The sequence below is a fragment of the Rhineura floridana genome, chromosome 5 (genome assembly GCF_030035675.1).
Source record: "Rhineura floridana isolate rRhiFlo1 chromosome 5, rRhiFlo1.hap2, whole genome shotgun sequence".
NCBI lineage: Eukaryota > Metazoa > Chordata > Lepidosauria > Squamata > Rhineuridae > Rhineura > Rhineura floridana.
In genome coordinates this window covers 153503608-153519838 of record NC_084484.1, presented here as the reverse complement: position 1 = coordinate 153519838, position 16231 = coordinate 153503608, and the positions used below count along the sequence as shown (strand labels likewise).

At 40.9% G+C, this 16231-nt stretch overlaps 1 protein-coding gene across 3 annotated transcripts in view; it reads left to right on the top strand.

The window, feature by feature from the left end:
* The window catches only part of PAN3 (poly(A) specific ribonuclease subunit PAN3), a 79759-nt gene that overhangs the window by 27559 nt on the left and 35969 nt on the right, over nucleotides 1-16231 (top strand). For 2 of the 3 annotated variants that reach the window (XM_061628499.1, XM_061628497.1), the window contains exon 5: nucleotides 7411-7572. The exons of the other annotated variant lie outside the window; for it this stretch is intronic. In XM_061628499.1, coding sequence (XP_061484483.1) covers nucleotides 7411-7572 — 162 coding nt within the window. The remainder of the gene's footprint in view (nucleotides 1-7410; nucleotides 7573-16231) is intronic. 3 annotated transcript variants of the gene reach the window in all.

Here is a 16231-nt window from a genome sequence, read left to right as displayed (position 1 = left end):
CTGTTCTTCTCAAGCTCCTTACTGCTTTAAAACTTGTTTGAGCTTTGGAAGAGACATTTATCTTTGTGTCCTTGTCTTGAGAGAGGATACTTTAAGCAAATGCTTTGCTAGCCTTGCTTTTATGAGAGTTTCCTTCAGGGGATTGAATTGCTGCTTTAAATGCTTGCATAGTTGGTAATCTAAACTCTCATCAAGATCTGCCTAACACTAGTTGGAGACATACATTAGCTCTCATTAATGTAGGAAATACGGCTTCCTATTCTGTTTCTCTCAGAAAAGGTAGGTGTCTTTCCATTTACCTGGGCATGTCCAGATACATCCACATTTTGGGATTGGCACAACAATTCAGAGAAGACAATAATGCTTGGAAAAACAAAAGGGAGTAGAAAAAGAGGAAGACCAAACAAAAGATGGATTGATTCCATAAAGGAAGCCACAGACCTGAACTTACAAGATCAGAACAGGGTGGTTTATAACAAATGCTATTGGAGGTCGCTGATTCATAGTGTCACCGTAAGTCGTAATCGACTTGAAGGCACATAACACACACGCACACAACAATTTTGTCATGTCTTTAAACTTAACGTTTAGCTTGACAAATGTAATTGCAACTTTATTTGGCATTCACCTATTTTATTTGCAGCAATGTGTATATTAATACTATATCGAAAATCTTTCTTCTGTTTCCTGTGAATGAACTGCTGCACTTGACATACTTCATGTGCATTTTTGTGTAAATAGTGAGTTTGTTGCAGTTAGAATACGTTGGGTTACATTTTATTCTTGGCTTAATATTTCTATGGGTGTTGTCTTCTGACCTTATTTAAATATTCAAAAAACAATTTCACATCTTTTTGCTTTGAGAAATGTTCTTCCTTCTTGGTGTTTTTTTAAAAATAACTTTATGGCTTTTTAGTCAGCAGCTGCCTCCCTTAGGTCCACTTCAGTGAACTGCTAGATTTCACATGCTTCCTCTCCCACCCTTCTCTGCATGGGGAGAGGTTAAACAAGCAGATCTTGCATTCAAACAACCATGGGATCTCTCAGTTTGAGCATTAATATGTTTTCATTGAAGAGCATAGGGGAGAGAGTACTCTAGGTTAAGGTCTCCTCCTAGTCTGTTCTCAGGAATAATTGCAGAAAGGGAGTACCATCATCTTCATGCAATCTATTGTGCAAGTATTTCGTATGGGTAGTTGCTGTCTAAGTTGTATATCTAAGGGCTGATGCTTGGCCTTGGTCAAATGTCTATATAGACTCTTGTAAGTCTAAAAGTGCATTATCGTCAGCATAGAGAAGAGTGCACTGCTACTCTTAATGGGTGGACATGTCTCAGTTACAAGCATTGGGGCCGCCATAAGTGCTTACAGCTGAAGAATCCATAGATAGCTTTAAACACTGCAGCAATAAACTTCCTGTCTCCATTTTGAATATATTCTATCTTCCGGTAGTGGTCCAAAAATATCTCTCGTTCTTGTGTACTTAAAATGAAAAGTTAGTACTCTATGAATAGCAGATTATAGCTTGGATATACACTGCTTGTTTACTGTTGTTCCGACTCACTTTACTTTTGTCTTAAATCATTGTAAACATTAATTTATTTAAGGTATTAATATATTGCCTTTAGGCAGACCTCAGAAAGCAGTTTACAAGCACTGATAAAAAAACCCTGAATACAATAAAATTGAAAGACATCTGTTTATTTAGAAGAAGCTGTAACTGCTTCTTCTTCTCTGGTCTGTCAGAAGCCCCTGTGGTGGCAATGGGGATGGAAGGAGCCACCACTGGGAACTGGATGGCAGTAGCTCACCAGGTTGTTTCTCTTTCTTTGGGATTTGAGGCATAATCTTCCCTTTGAAAAGCTGCAGCATCAGTGATATCAGATGTTTCAGATGGCGGATTTGTATGTCCGTTTAAAGATGAGAGAACTTGAACTGGGATAATGAGAGAGAACATTATGATACCACCACAAAATATGTAACTGCTGCAAGAAGCATCAGTTGCCATTCCACATACAAAGTTGAGAAATGACCGTGCAAATCTAGGCACATCTGCTCAGAATTAAGTCCCATTAAGTTCAGTGGGTCTTACCTCCAGGTAAAGGAGTACAGTAGGGCCCCACTCATATGGCGGGTTATGTTCCAGACCCCCGCATAACAGCGAAACCCACCGAAAAGCGGAACTTCTTCAATATGTACTGGAGGTTGGGCCCGAAGGGCAGTCTGGGGATCCTGCTTGTGTACCGCCCGCCCCGCTGCACGCCAGACTCCCTGACCGAGGTGCTGGAGGTGGTCTCGGATGTGCGAACGTTGACCCCAGAACTGTTAGTACTGGGGGATTTTAACGTACACGCTGTGACCACTCTCATTGGAGCCCCTCGGGATTTCCTGGAAACCATGGCTTCCTGGGAACTGCACCTTAGTAACACTGAGCCCACCCATGTAGCCGGTCATGCTCTCGACCTTGTGTTTGTCCTGGGAGTGGCGGGGAGTGTTCTGAAGTTGGGGGCCATTTCTTTTACCCCCGTGTCATGGTCAGATCACTATCTGGTGAATTTTGACTTCTCGATGCCACACACCCTCCGCAGGGGTAAAGGACCTATTAGAATGGTCCGCCCCAGGCGCCTGATGGATCCGGATGGATTCCTGACTGCGCTTGGGGATTTGGAACCTGCTGAAGGTCGTCCGGTCGAAACCCTGGTGACGGAGTGGAACGAGGGAATCACCAGGGCATTAGACCGGGTGGCTCCGAAACGTCCTCTCCCCCTGAACAGAACTCGGACAGCACCGTGGTATACACCTCGGTTGCGAAGTCTGAGACAGGAGGTGAGACGACTAGAACGCTGGTGGCGGAAATCCCGCTCTGAAGATGCTCGAACACAGGTTAGAGCAGCAATAGCTGCCTACCAGGTGGCAATAAAGGCAACAAAGAAAGATTTCTTTGCTGCCTCTATTGCATCCGCAGAGTGCTGTCCCAGGAAGCTGTTCCAAGTGGTCCGAAGCCTGGTTGGTCCAGTCGCTCAGGAACCCTTGGAGCATTCAAAGGCTTCCTGTGACAAATTGGCAAGGCACTTTGCCGATAAAGTCGAACACCTGAAGAACTCGATTCCGTACACTGTGGATGCAGTAGAGGATCCAGAGTTAACCAGTTGCAATCCGGTTCAGTGGGATCGGTTCCGGCCTCTTCCTTCTGAGGATGTGGACAAGGTACTTTCAGTGGTGAAGCCTACCACCTGTCTGACTGATCCTTGCCCATCATGGTTCCTTATGAACTGCAAGGAGAAATTGGGCGAAGGGATCAGGGCGGTGGTAAATGCATCCTTGAAGGAGGGTGTAATGCCACCGTCCCTCAAGGAGGCAATTATAAAACCCATTCTAAAAAAGTCCTCCTTGGATCCCCGAGTTTTGAACAACTTTCGCCCCATTTCGAATTTGCCATTTTTGGGCAAGATCATTGAGCGAGTGGTGGCTAACCAGTTGTCAGCACACTTGGATGAAACGGATTATTTAGATCCATACCAATCGGGTTTCAGGACTGGACATGGTACTGAAACAGCCTTGGTCGCTCTGGTAGATGATATGAGGAGGGCATTAGACAGGGGAGAATTCACCTTTCTTGTCCTCCTGGATCTCTCAGCGGCTTTTGATACCGTCGACCACGGTATCCTGTTAGATCGCCTGGGGGGATTAGGAATAGGAGGCACTGTTTTACAGTGGTTCCGTTCCTTTCTCTCTGACAGGCATCAACAGGTAGCATTGGGAGATGAGGTTTCAGACCCTTGGCCCCTCACTTGTGGAGTACCACAGGGTTCTATCCTCTCTCATAAGAACATAAGAACATAAGAAGAGCCTGCTGGATCAGGCCAGTGGCCTATCTAGTCCAGCATCCTGTTCTCACAGTGGCCAACCAGGTGCCTGGGGGAAGCCCGCAAGCAGGACCCGAGTGCAAGAACACTCTCCCCTCCTGAGGCCTCCGGCAACTGGTTTTCAGAAGCATGCTGCCTCTGACTAGGGTGGCAGAGCACAGCCATCATGGCTAGTAGCCATTGATAGCCCTGTCCTCCATGAATTTGTCTAATCTTCTTTTAAAGCCATCCAAGCTGGTGGCCATTACTGCATCTTGTGGGAGCAAATTCCATAGTTTAACTGTGCGCTGAGTAAAGAAGTACTTCCTTTTGTCTGTCCTGAATCTTCCAACATTCAGCTTCTTTGAATGTCCACGAGTTCTAGTATTATGAGAGAGGGAGAAGAACTTTTCTCTATCCACTTTCTCAATGCCATGCATAATTTTATACACTTCTATCATGTCGCCTCTGACCCGCCTTTTCTCTAAACTAAAAAGCCCCAAATGCTGCAACCTTTCCTCGTAAGGGAGTCGCTCCATCCCCTTGATCATTCTGGTTGCCCTCTTCTGAACCTTTTCCAACTCTATAATATCCTTTTTGAGATGTGGCGACCAGAACTGTACACAGTATTCCAAATGCGGCCGCGCCATAGATTTATACAACGGCATTATGATATCGGCTGTTTTATTTTCAATACCTTTCCTAATTATCGCTAGCATGGAATTTGCCTTTTTCACAGCTGCCGCACACTGGGTCGACATTTTCATCGTGCTGTCCACTACAACCCCGAGGTCTCTCTCCTGGTCGGTCACCGCCAGTTCAGACCCCATGAGCGTATATGTGAAATTCAGATTTTTTGCTCCAATATGCATAATTTTACACTTGTTTATATTGAATTGCATTTGCCATTTTTCCGCCCATTCACTCAGTTTGGAGAGGTCTTTTTGGAGCTCTTCGCAATCCCTTTTTGTTTTAACAACCCTGAACAATTTAGTGTCGTCAGCAAACTTGGCCACTTCACTGCTCACTCCTAATTCTAGGTCATTAATGAACAAGTTGAAAAGTACAGGTCCCAATACCGATCCTTGAGGGACTCCACTTTCTACAGCCCTCCATTGGGAGAACTGTCCATTTATTCCTACTCTCTGCTTTCTGCTTCTTAACCAATTCCTTATCCACAAGAGGACCTCTCCTCTTATTCCATGACTGCTAAGCTTCCTCAGAAGCCTTTGGTGAGGTACCTTGTCAAACGCTTTTTGAAAGTCTAAGTACACTATGTCCACTGGATCACCTCTATCTATATGCTTGTTGACACTCTCAAAGAATTCGAATAGGTTACTGAGACAGGACTTTCCCTTGCAGAAGCCATGCTGGCTCTGCTTCAGCAAGGCTTGTTCTTCTATGTGCTTAGTTAATCTAGCTTTAATAATACTTTCTACCAGTTTTCCAGGGACAGAAGTTAAGCTAACTGGCCTGTAATTTCCGGGATCCCCTCTGGATCCCTTTTTGAAGATTGGCGTTACATTTGCCACTTTCCAGTCCTCAGGCACGGAGGAGGACCCGAGGGACAAGTTACATATTTTAGTTAGCAGATCAGCAATTTCACCTTTGAGTTCTTTGAGAACTCTCGGGTGGATGCCATCCGGGCCCGGTGATTTGTCAGTTTTTATATTGTCCATTAAGCTTAGAACTTCCTCTCTCGTTACCACTATTTGTCTCAGTTCCTCAGAATCCCTTCCTGCAAATGTTAGTTCAGGTTCAGGGATCTGCCCTATATCTTCCACTGTGAAGACAGATGCAAAGAATTCATTTAGCTTCTCTGCAATCTCCTTATCATTCTTTAGTACACCTTTGACTCCCTTATCATCCAAGGGTCCAATTGTCCCCAGTTGTTTTGGACGTGTTAAGTTCTTCTTGATTGTTGTAAAGTCATTCATGTGAACCAAGCCACTTTTTGGATTTGGCAGCTTTTGGTACTCCCCTGCAAAGAGCCAAAATTAAGATTGCAATGGTGTAGTAAAAATGGCTATATCCATTTGGTGGGCCATTACACAGCTGTTTACCCAATAGCTTCTCAAGTGCTGTTGTCTACAAATTGGACCTTTGTGTTATGAGTCAAGGAACTTGAATTTCGTTTCATTTAATCTACCACAAATTCTGAATTTCATTCTAGAGAGTCTGCATAGTCCTACAGAAAGTAAGGCTTTTGTTTACCTGTTTCTATTTGTTATATATCCCTTCTAACAATTCTATAAAGATACGTTTTGCATGAATTAGGATCTTGGTGCTTCCATGAGTACTGAAATGTCAAATGTCTTAGGAAAAAGCTCAAATCTGAAAATAATCTCCAGATCACTTTTTAAGAACATATTGTGAATGTTCTTACTGTGTGATAACTGTTCTTGGGGTTACTTACTTAATATTTGCTTTGATAGGCAAGCTACCACCTTAATTTTACAAACACATCTGGGAATTAAATGTACATCTTTAAAGCTTAATTCATACTTAAAAGCATTTGATTATCATCTGTGCACCAGTAGAACGTGTTGCAGTAAGAGATGATGACTTTCTTTGTGATCAGCTCTTTGAGATCAAAGTTGTTAACTTGAACATACACAATGTTTCCTTGAAAGCTTGTCCATCTCTTTTGAAAATATATGCCAGAACGTCCAAGATTTTCCATATGAACAATTGGATTGTATCCTTAGTTGGAGTAGACCCACTGAAATCAGTGGACAAGTCAGCCAAATTACAGTGGGCCTACTCTGCCTATGACAGTCCTTGTTGGCGTCTGGAAATCTGCTCATAATCTCTGAAGATGTCAGAATTTAGAATCCTAGTTGGAGGTATGTAATAAGAAAGCATTTAGATTGGCCTAGCACTGCATATTTCAAGCACTTCTTTTTTATTGGAAATGGTATAGCTGTGCCTTTTCTAATGAAATGTCAGAAATGTTTGGGTTAAACTGTAAAGGCTGACTTATACTGCTGTCCTATAACTCTTACAAGGGAGTGATTCCTATTAAATTCAGTGAGATTTACTTCTGGGTAAACTTGCATAGGATTGCATTGTAAGTTAAGGGTGGAGTCCAATTAGTGTCCTCAATGGACTCCTCCACTAATGGAAGAGGAGGAAAGGTGGGTTTTTGTAACTTTTCCTGTTGTTTTACAGCTTCCCATGCCATCTTGCATTCTGTTCTGGAGGATCCCCCCAACTCTCGAAAGCTGATGTGGGGATGGTGCTGTGGGTTGCAGGAGGGGTAATTGGGGGGGGAATCCTCCCTTTCGCTTCCATTAGCAGGGGCATCTGCTGGATCAAAAGTCCTGTGGGTGCAAGGGACACCAGCTGGAGTCCACTCAAGGCCATTTGTGCTTGTTGGCCTCTCTCAACTTTCTTTTCCAAAGTGTGACTAGTCAGGATTGAAATGAACAGAGTCAAAAATTTTACTTGCAAATTGTTTCCTCTTCCACCAATCAAATAAAATATATGCTCTTATGTAGTTCTAGTTTGAGTTTCAGACTAAGGGATGTTGGGAGTGCCCTGGTTTTTTTCCTTCTTTTCCATAGCCAAGGAAGTATCGACTGGGGATGCTGGAAGAGAGGATAGTTCCGGTGGGATCAAAGTCAAGAAAATCAAAGAACACTATTGGCTGCTTGGCTGACAGGTGTAAAACAGGAGTACCCATCAATATGGTTTGGTGGAACAGAGTCACAGAAAACAATTTACAGGTAAAATTACTTTTTCCTAGTCACTTTAATTCATTTTGGCTACTATTTTTTATTTTTGGAAAATGCTGAAAGATACGTATGATGGGCTGAAATTTGGTCAAAACCTTCACAGGTAAAATAAATAAGTAACAACAAAAGTGACTATCTGATAAACTACACACTTCTCAACCAATATTCCATGTCTTCTGATTTGGCTGGCAAGACTGATAGATTTTAACACCCTAGAAGTCAAACCTCAGTTTCTTTGAAACTTAAAATCATTTGAACAGAAATTGAACATGTAGATCAAGGATGGTGAACCTGTGACCCTCCAGAGGTTGCTGGACTACAGTTTCCATTATCCCTGGAGATTGGCCATGAAGGCTGGGGAATGAGGAGTTGGGAGTCCAACAATATCTGCAGGACTGCAGGTTCCCCATCTCTGCTACAGAGAGCAATGGTACTGCAGAATTGTAGTATCTTATTTCTCCTCCTGATCCCAACCTAGAGAAGAAACTCACTCAACGTCTTGTTACGATCTATTCCAAATATAGTGGTTTCATAGCCTTTAGTTATCTTTATGATAATGCTGTGGGTCTGAATAGATTTCTGGCGCTTTCTGCCCTGTGACTGGCATTCTAGAAATGTTCAAAATGTTACGGTGTTACTGCTCTATGTTGTGTTCAGGCTGTAGATGAGTTGTAGTGAACAGAATAGTTCATAAAATTGACATGTGAATGGAAAGAATGGTCACATAGTGATAATGTGGTAGGTGTCTGCAGCAGTTGTAGCAGTTGGGAGAAGAACTGTATTCTCACTTACAAAATGTATCATTTTGAGTGTAAGGAAAATGCAATTTCTTGCAATTGAAGTGCTAACACTAAAGGAGAGATGTTTAGAAGGGCCCTAAGGATCTTGTTTTTAATGTAGTGTTCCAAATCTTCATTGAATAGAACAGGTTGAATGGTGGAATTCCAGAACTTTTAAGCTTTTAGGAACTCAAGGAAGGAATAATTTGCACCATGTTGTTGTTGTTTGTGTTGTTGTTTGTTAAATTTATATCCTGTCTTTCCTCCCAAAAGGAGCCCAGGGCCAGAGCTTGGAAGATTACTTTTAAAAAGTAATAAATTACAGTTACAGTTACATGGCCCAGAAAAGTAGTAATTACTGTTACAATCACAATATCTCTGAAAGTAACTGATTACTTTACTTTTCCTCCAAAGTAATCACTACAATTACATTTTAGTTACTTAAAAAACGCCTACAAGATGCTGCTTTGGCTGCTGCACATCTAAGTAGCCTAAAACAACATTAAAAATAAACAAACACATACTGAGGTAGTAGAATAATTCTTTTTATCCATAAGATAGCAGTGGTGGTCTCTCCACTGATAAGGGAGGTGGGGAGGGAGGCTGAGGCCACTACTCAGATCTTTACACATCAAACCAAGTGCAACCCCCCCACTCAGTCAGCCAGCATAATCTCTCTCACATAACCACCTCCCAGACCCTGCCCTGCCACCAACTAAAGGACACTCACTCAAGCAAACATTTTCCCCTGAGATGCAAAAAAGTTAAAATACTGCAAATGCAACACAGTAGCCAGAGAGGGTGGTGGAGGCCACTTTGTGTACCAAGTATGAACACAGTATTCATTCTCGCACGCACGCACGCACACACGTCATCTTTTACCTCCACGGTTCTTTCTCTCCATTCTGCTGCTGCCTCCTTCCCCTCCTTTATCCGTGTTCTTGACCTCCGGATCCTTTTCCCCTCCACTTCATTCTTCACCACCACTATTCATTTTTTAAAATAATTGTTTTCTCCACTCCACCCCGTCTCATTCTCCGCCTCCTCCCTCGTCACCTCCTACCCATCCACAGAGCATGAGGAAAGAGCGACACTGCACAGAAGCCCAGTTTGAGGCACATAATTTTCATCCACAAATCAGAGGAGCAGAAGATTTCCCCTGCCACCCCCCAAGTAATGCCCCAAAGTAATTCTGGAAATGTTACAATTACTCCACAAAAGTAGTAAAATTACTCCTAGTTCTATTACAATCAAAATGTAAAGGAATTACCCACTCGTTACTCAAAAAAGTAATGAATTACAAGTAATTCGTTACTTGTGACTAGTTACTTCCAAGCTCTGCCCAGGGCAGCAAACAAAAACACTCTAAAACATCTGAAAAACAGACTTTAAAATATATTAAAACAAAACACTTAAACATATAAAAACAAATCATATTTTAAAACATCTTTTTAAAAAAGCATTAAAATATCTTAAAAAGCAATTCCAACACAGACGCGGATAGGGATGAGGTCTCTTCTTAAAAGGCTTGTTGAAAGAAAAATGTTGCTTTCACTCTAGTGAGTTCTCTGTTTCAGTGTGCATATTCTTGTGTCTGCAATCTTACTAGCACATCAAGCTTGATCCTTTCAGCTTCACAGCAAATAAAAGGCCAGAATGAGGGCCTTTTGGGTGACTGCCTCAGTCAAAGGAAGTAGCACCACAGGATGGGAGAAATAACCCTGCCCCGTTTATTATTATTACTATTACTATTGTCTGAAGGAACAATAGCATTTTTACTGTTCTTTGGATAAATTGTACAAACAGTTTTCTTTTATAGTACCAGGGAGTTACTGTAGCTGTTAGGCTATATTGTTGCACAAGTGAGAGGTGTGACATAGAATTATTTTCCCTTTATGACTTGACCTACATAATGCTTGCTTTGGCAGATCTTTGGGTTGGAATGACCTGATTTCAGTTAAGTGTAATTTGAAGTTAAGTGTGTCTTCTATGGATAGTGTTACATCAGAAAAGGGAGTACAAAGAGCAAATGAACTGCACATTGGTCTTTTTTTTGGTGTTTGGCAGTAATTGAACTTCAGCAACTAAGAAGGGAGTATGGCTTGCAGCATTGCTTATTACCTTCTCTGAGCAATATAGGTCTCAATCTAAAGAAGCCATAATGAATATGCAAAGGGTACACAGTAAGTAGACTGCAGAACTTAAATTTTTTTACAGAAAAATCTGGCCCATTCATGTTTGCACTTTTTCTGTCAAGCAGCCCCTGCTTCTGTCTGCATGTGTGTGCACACACAGATTGCAATCTTGCTTGTTTCAATATATGGATACTGTATTATATACTGATTTTATGGAAATTTGTGGATTTTATGGAAATTTGACTGTACTATTCAAAAAAGGACCACTGAGCATTATACTTCCTCCTCCTGTATGAGTAGATTAACCTGAGATAACGTTGCAATTGTTTCTAGTTGCTGGATTAATATATACTGAAATGAACCAGATTAATGTGAATAAACTGAGCATATGACTGTCCGGTTCATATGAATGTTGCCATTCTGTTCTTGCACATTATATATGGTTTAATGAATTTTGCAGCACTAAATTTCTGTGTTGTAATGTAAAACCTGCAGCAGCATCCACAGTAATTGCAGGTTTGACTTATATATTCTGCAAACTTCTGTTTTATACGTTTTGGTCTGTTACCTGTTTCCATTGAAGCCTATAAAACAAAGGTATAGGGTCTCATTGTTAGCAGTCACACAGAGTTCCCTTACCAAGAAAGCCCACTTCAGCGTAAGCCTAGTAGCAGTGCTTCACTGTTTTAGTGCAAAAGTGGGAATAAACAAAATCATGCCCCGAAAAGCAAGAATGATGCAACGTAGGAGAATCTCCAGCTAATGGGGCTCTTCCAACCATTTAGACTATCGCTGCTGGCCTAGCTTGCCAGTCCTCTCCCTCATGTCCACCCGTGCTCCCCATTTGCAGTGCAAGAGAGACAGGCAAGTGTATGTGCACACTGCGGATTGCAAAATCAATGGATATTAGATGAAAATCCACCCCCCTTTGTCTTATAGCTATGCTGTGTAATTGTCATACTTTAAATTAATTTCACTATATTCTAGAGGTAGGTGAATTGTGGGCTGCCTGGAACCTTCTTGTGGAATCTCATACTGGAATTCTAAGTATCCCAGCCTCTTAGTGGGGAGGTAAAGGGTGGGAGGTGTTTGTGGTTCCTGTGATGCCTTTGGGCCTTATTCTGTAAATGAGATGTAAAAGCCATGAGACATAATGGGATCACACTGTGACCACTGTGTGTTTTGGCTCTTTTTATTCATCCCTAGAGACAACCATAACTTGGAGTTTTATAAAGCCAAATCTCATGCATGAGGTATGAAACTTCATACATGTGAATTGGGTCTTGGTCAAGCAGTTTAGTCTGTTTCACCTATTTTTTTTTCTCATTATTTGAGCAGTTACCATACTGCATTCTCAAATAGATTATTTTGTATATCTCTCTCCCCATCCCTTAATTGTAGAGTGACAAGTGATTTTATCTTTCCTTCTCAGATCCTTTGTTGTTGGAGAGAACTACTGTTGACAGTGTAGTAGAGCTTCAATGAATGTTGGAGGTTCTTAATTTTTGGACAAGGCAAGGTGTATTGTGTCACTTGATTTTGGTCAAAGACCTGCTTAGTTTTTTAGTTTGCATGGTTTCTTCCTAAGCTTGGAAAGATCAGATTTTTATAAAGACATATTTCTCCAATTTGTTTTCTTTACCCTTTTGACTTTGCAAAACAACAAAGTCCCTAGACAATAGATACAAGTGGGGAAGTTGTTAAAATTAGTTTATTATAGTATATTAATCTATTGTATCCTATTTAAGTTATTTATTAGTATGAACCTAAAATGTATTAAAATGAACATGCAGCAAGGAAAGTGTTTAGAAACAAATTCCAGAAAATAGTCATATTAGTCTGTTGCAATGCCACTGTTGGCCTTTAAGGTGCCATAAGATTCTTTGTTGAATCTTTAGAAATTCAGAAAAGAATTGCCAAGGTATGTCAGATTTTCCTGTGTCTCATTTCAGCTAAGCATTCAGATGTATACATGATAAGTTTGGGCCTCTTTTGCTAAATGATATACTCTTCTATCTAAAGGAGTATATTGTGATCCTTAGTTGACATTTGGAAATGTACCAGGTTGTTCTGGAGGTACTACAGCATTCCTTGAGTTTCAGCCATTTGGTGCTTGCTTAAACAGTAATGTGGTTCTAGGAAAGTAATCTGAATATATTCTTCTAGACCAGGAATGAAGAACCCTAGGCCTGTGGACAAAGAGACTCTTCCACACTTTGTAAACCGCCCAGAGAGCTTTGCCTATGGGGCGGTATATAAATACAATAAATAAATGAATAATAAATAAATTTCTGTTTGGCCACTTGCAACTATACCATGTTATCCAGCTCAAACCTATCTTTAGTGGAGAGGAGCATGTTGTATCTCAAGAACCCCATCTCTAGATTATAAAAACAGAGCCTGACTCAGGGTTGAGAGGGGAGGGATGCTGGTAATAGACCGGGCAATAGAAATAGAGCCTGAGGTCATATGAATGCTTGTTTAAAAAAAAATTTCCTTGTGAGTGAAGTTTCTGCACCTGAGTTCTGGCAGAAAGAGGAGAGACAGTAATACGATTTGAAGAAAATATGTCCCCGTCTGTTTTAAAAAAGAGAGAGAATGTTGGGTTTGTGTGTGATAGGCACCAGAGCTGGCACCAGACTACAGGGACCCTTGAAGGTGGCAGCTGCAGTAGTGCTGCCGCCGAGGGTTTAAATAAGTACGGCTGTATCAGCGGATTAGCACTCCATGTGCGCAATCTTGGGTGGTGGCAAGCATGCGTGCATGGTTCACTAATATGGCACCACAAGAAGTTGCTCAATCAGCCCATGCTGGTGATGGCAGGGTGTTGTATGGGAGGGTGGCTCCTGCTCAGTGATCCACGCCCAGCACCAAGGCACAGGGCACATGCTCCGCAACCAGATGCTAGCGGAGATTGCAGAGTGGGAGCTACACCCACTGAGCCCTATCACTAGGGGCCCCTCTCAGCACCAGGGGCCGTTGGCCGATACCCCACCTGGCTGCCCACTGGCACTAGGTCTGATAGGCACATACATTGATTGATGTGGAATACATTCACGTGTGTGGAAGAAGAGAGAAATGGGAGTAGTGTAAGTTTTATTTGTGTAGAGACAATTGGCTAACTAGTTATTAATCTGCAAGTGTATATTTTTATACTATTTTATGTAAACTGCTTAGATTTTTTATTAAGTGGTATTTAAGTTCTGCTAAATAAATAAAAATAAAACTGGCAGCTTGGACTTTAAAGGCTTATTTCATCTGACCTATTTATATCCTGTACTTGAAAATGTTATTAATGCTATAAAAGGGTAAAATGAAGACGTATGTATTTGCGTGAATTGAGCAGATACTGAAAAAAAATGTTGACCTTGATTGGACTGACTGCCAACTCACTGACTTTTTAAAATAAAAAAACTATTAAATTTTTTATCTGTCCTCCCACTTGTTTATGAATACCGCCCTTGTCGTAGAAGCAAAGTCTCCTACCTAGTTTTTTTTTCTCTTTTGGAAGTTGCCTCTGAGACAAACCCTGCATTGATTTTAATAGGCACTGTGTTCATGATGGCCCACCTTGAACTTTCATATCTTTCTCTGCAGATTATCAGGTATTCCAGCAGAATAACTTTCCCTCCTTTGTTGAAAAATGTATACACACACAAAATGATAAACTAAAACTCATATAAAAATGAGAGAAAAATTATGAGAATGCTCATTTAACAACAGTGGAAAGAATAAATATTAAAAGACATAAATGCATTGGGTAAGATCAACGTCAAAGAGAAGCATGATCACAGCCATCAATTAGAATAGGGAAGAACTGAATCTTGAACTTTATTATTTGACTACTGAATAAAAAGACACAATTTCTCTATAACTTGGTTATTTTGTTGTCTCCCTCTAACTCTTAGTAAGATTTAATTTGTAATAGCTAACCATGCTGCCATTAATAGATGTATTGCCATTTTTCTGTCATCTAGAAGTATTGGATCTTTAAATACCTTGATAGAATAACCAGCAGGTCCATTGATAATTTTTGAGAAATTAATATTAAGAGCTGTAGTGCTTAGTTGATCCACAATCTTGGATAGACTGAAAAGGTACCCCCAATTTGTCAGGCAACATATTTTTTTAAGTAGTTGTTTTCAATACAAAAGCTGGGCAGCAGGGGTCATCTTCACTGAAGGCATGAAGTCTTATCAGTAGTAGTGAGATGTCCCCACTGACCAATCCCAGTCACCAGCCTGGCTATATTGTAAAGTAACTGTTTGGAAACTTGAAAGAGAGCCCATGTTGCCTATAATACATTACATAGTCAATCCTAGATGCTACTGGAGCATAGATAACTCTGTCCAAGCCATCTGAGATACACCAGCCTAAGCTAATGAAAAGCACTTTTTACCACAGACAAAGCTGAATTCAGGAATACCTATAGACCCGAAACTTACTCCTTTACTCTCCGCCTAGATGAATCACCTGACTCCAGAACTTCATTTTATTGGCTCTCATCCAACCCCTTTTGATTTACTTATTCCAGGCACTGGGCAGAAGAGGCACTCTCCCTTTTTGTTCTCACAGGAGGAAGTGCTCATTCGAAGAAGTTGCTTGCTGTGACATGTGCATGCATCATTTTAAAATCGGGTGCTTTTTTCAGAGTTATTTTATGAAGATAAAACTACATGCAGCTTTTATATCTGCATGCCTAAAATAAGCTGTTTCTCTCTGCTGCTTATTTTTGACTTATTGGAATGGTTTTATTATGCTTTTATCTTGTGTAAACTGACTTTATTATGTTTAATGGAAAGGCAGAGTCTAAATGTTAGGAATAATAAATTAATATATGTATGATTAATTCAGATGCCTTTAATTGAATCATAGCAGTAAGTAGTGCCAGTGCAGCATGTTCTGCTCAAACTCCAACAGCACAAGGGCAAAATCAAAAACGTAAGTGAATTGGCCACTTATTTAATATAAGAGAAGGTTATTGGACCTAGCCAGCAGATCTAGCCTACCCTTCACAGGCCACTTTGACAGGTGGGCAGGGCTACTGACCTGCTAGTCACTTGATGTCAGGTGATTAAACTTCACAGGAAGATTCAGGAGTGTATTCTCAGTGTGTTTCTGATTCTTCCTTTGCAGTTGTGATTTGGTGCTTTTTGAGTGTGATGCCAGGTGATAACAGGTGGATAAGGTTTTGGCCATACTACACTGTGGGACGAATGGGGAGGCCTGATGGGTCTCATTAGGTCTTCAGGCAGAAGTTTCCCCACCACTGTGTTAACAGACTACATTTTTGGCTTGTCATATTTGTATTCTGCCTTTTTTCCAAGCAGCTCATAGCAGTGTTTTAAATTCACAACAGCCTTGCAAGGAATGTTCTCCTTAGACAATGATTTGTCGCAGTTAGCTTTCTGACAATATCAAGTTTTGAATTAGAATTTCCCAGACCCACCATCAATATAACTGTAGTTTGTGTAAAAGTATATAATGAACATCTTTTAAAAATCATTCAGATGTGCGGAACAAAGAATAAAATGACTTTGCCAATATAGTGTTTTTTATAACTTACTGTCTGAGAATGGTTTATAGTCAAGTTCTCTTAAACATCATCTGATTTATACTGACAGCCAGCCATTATTAGCAGAATTGATACTGTTAATTCTACTGACAAATTCCTAGTTTTCTTAAAAAGTTTATGGATGCCTCAAATATAGTTGAGCAGTGTGTAATACATACTTG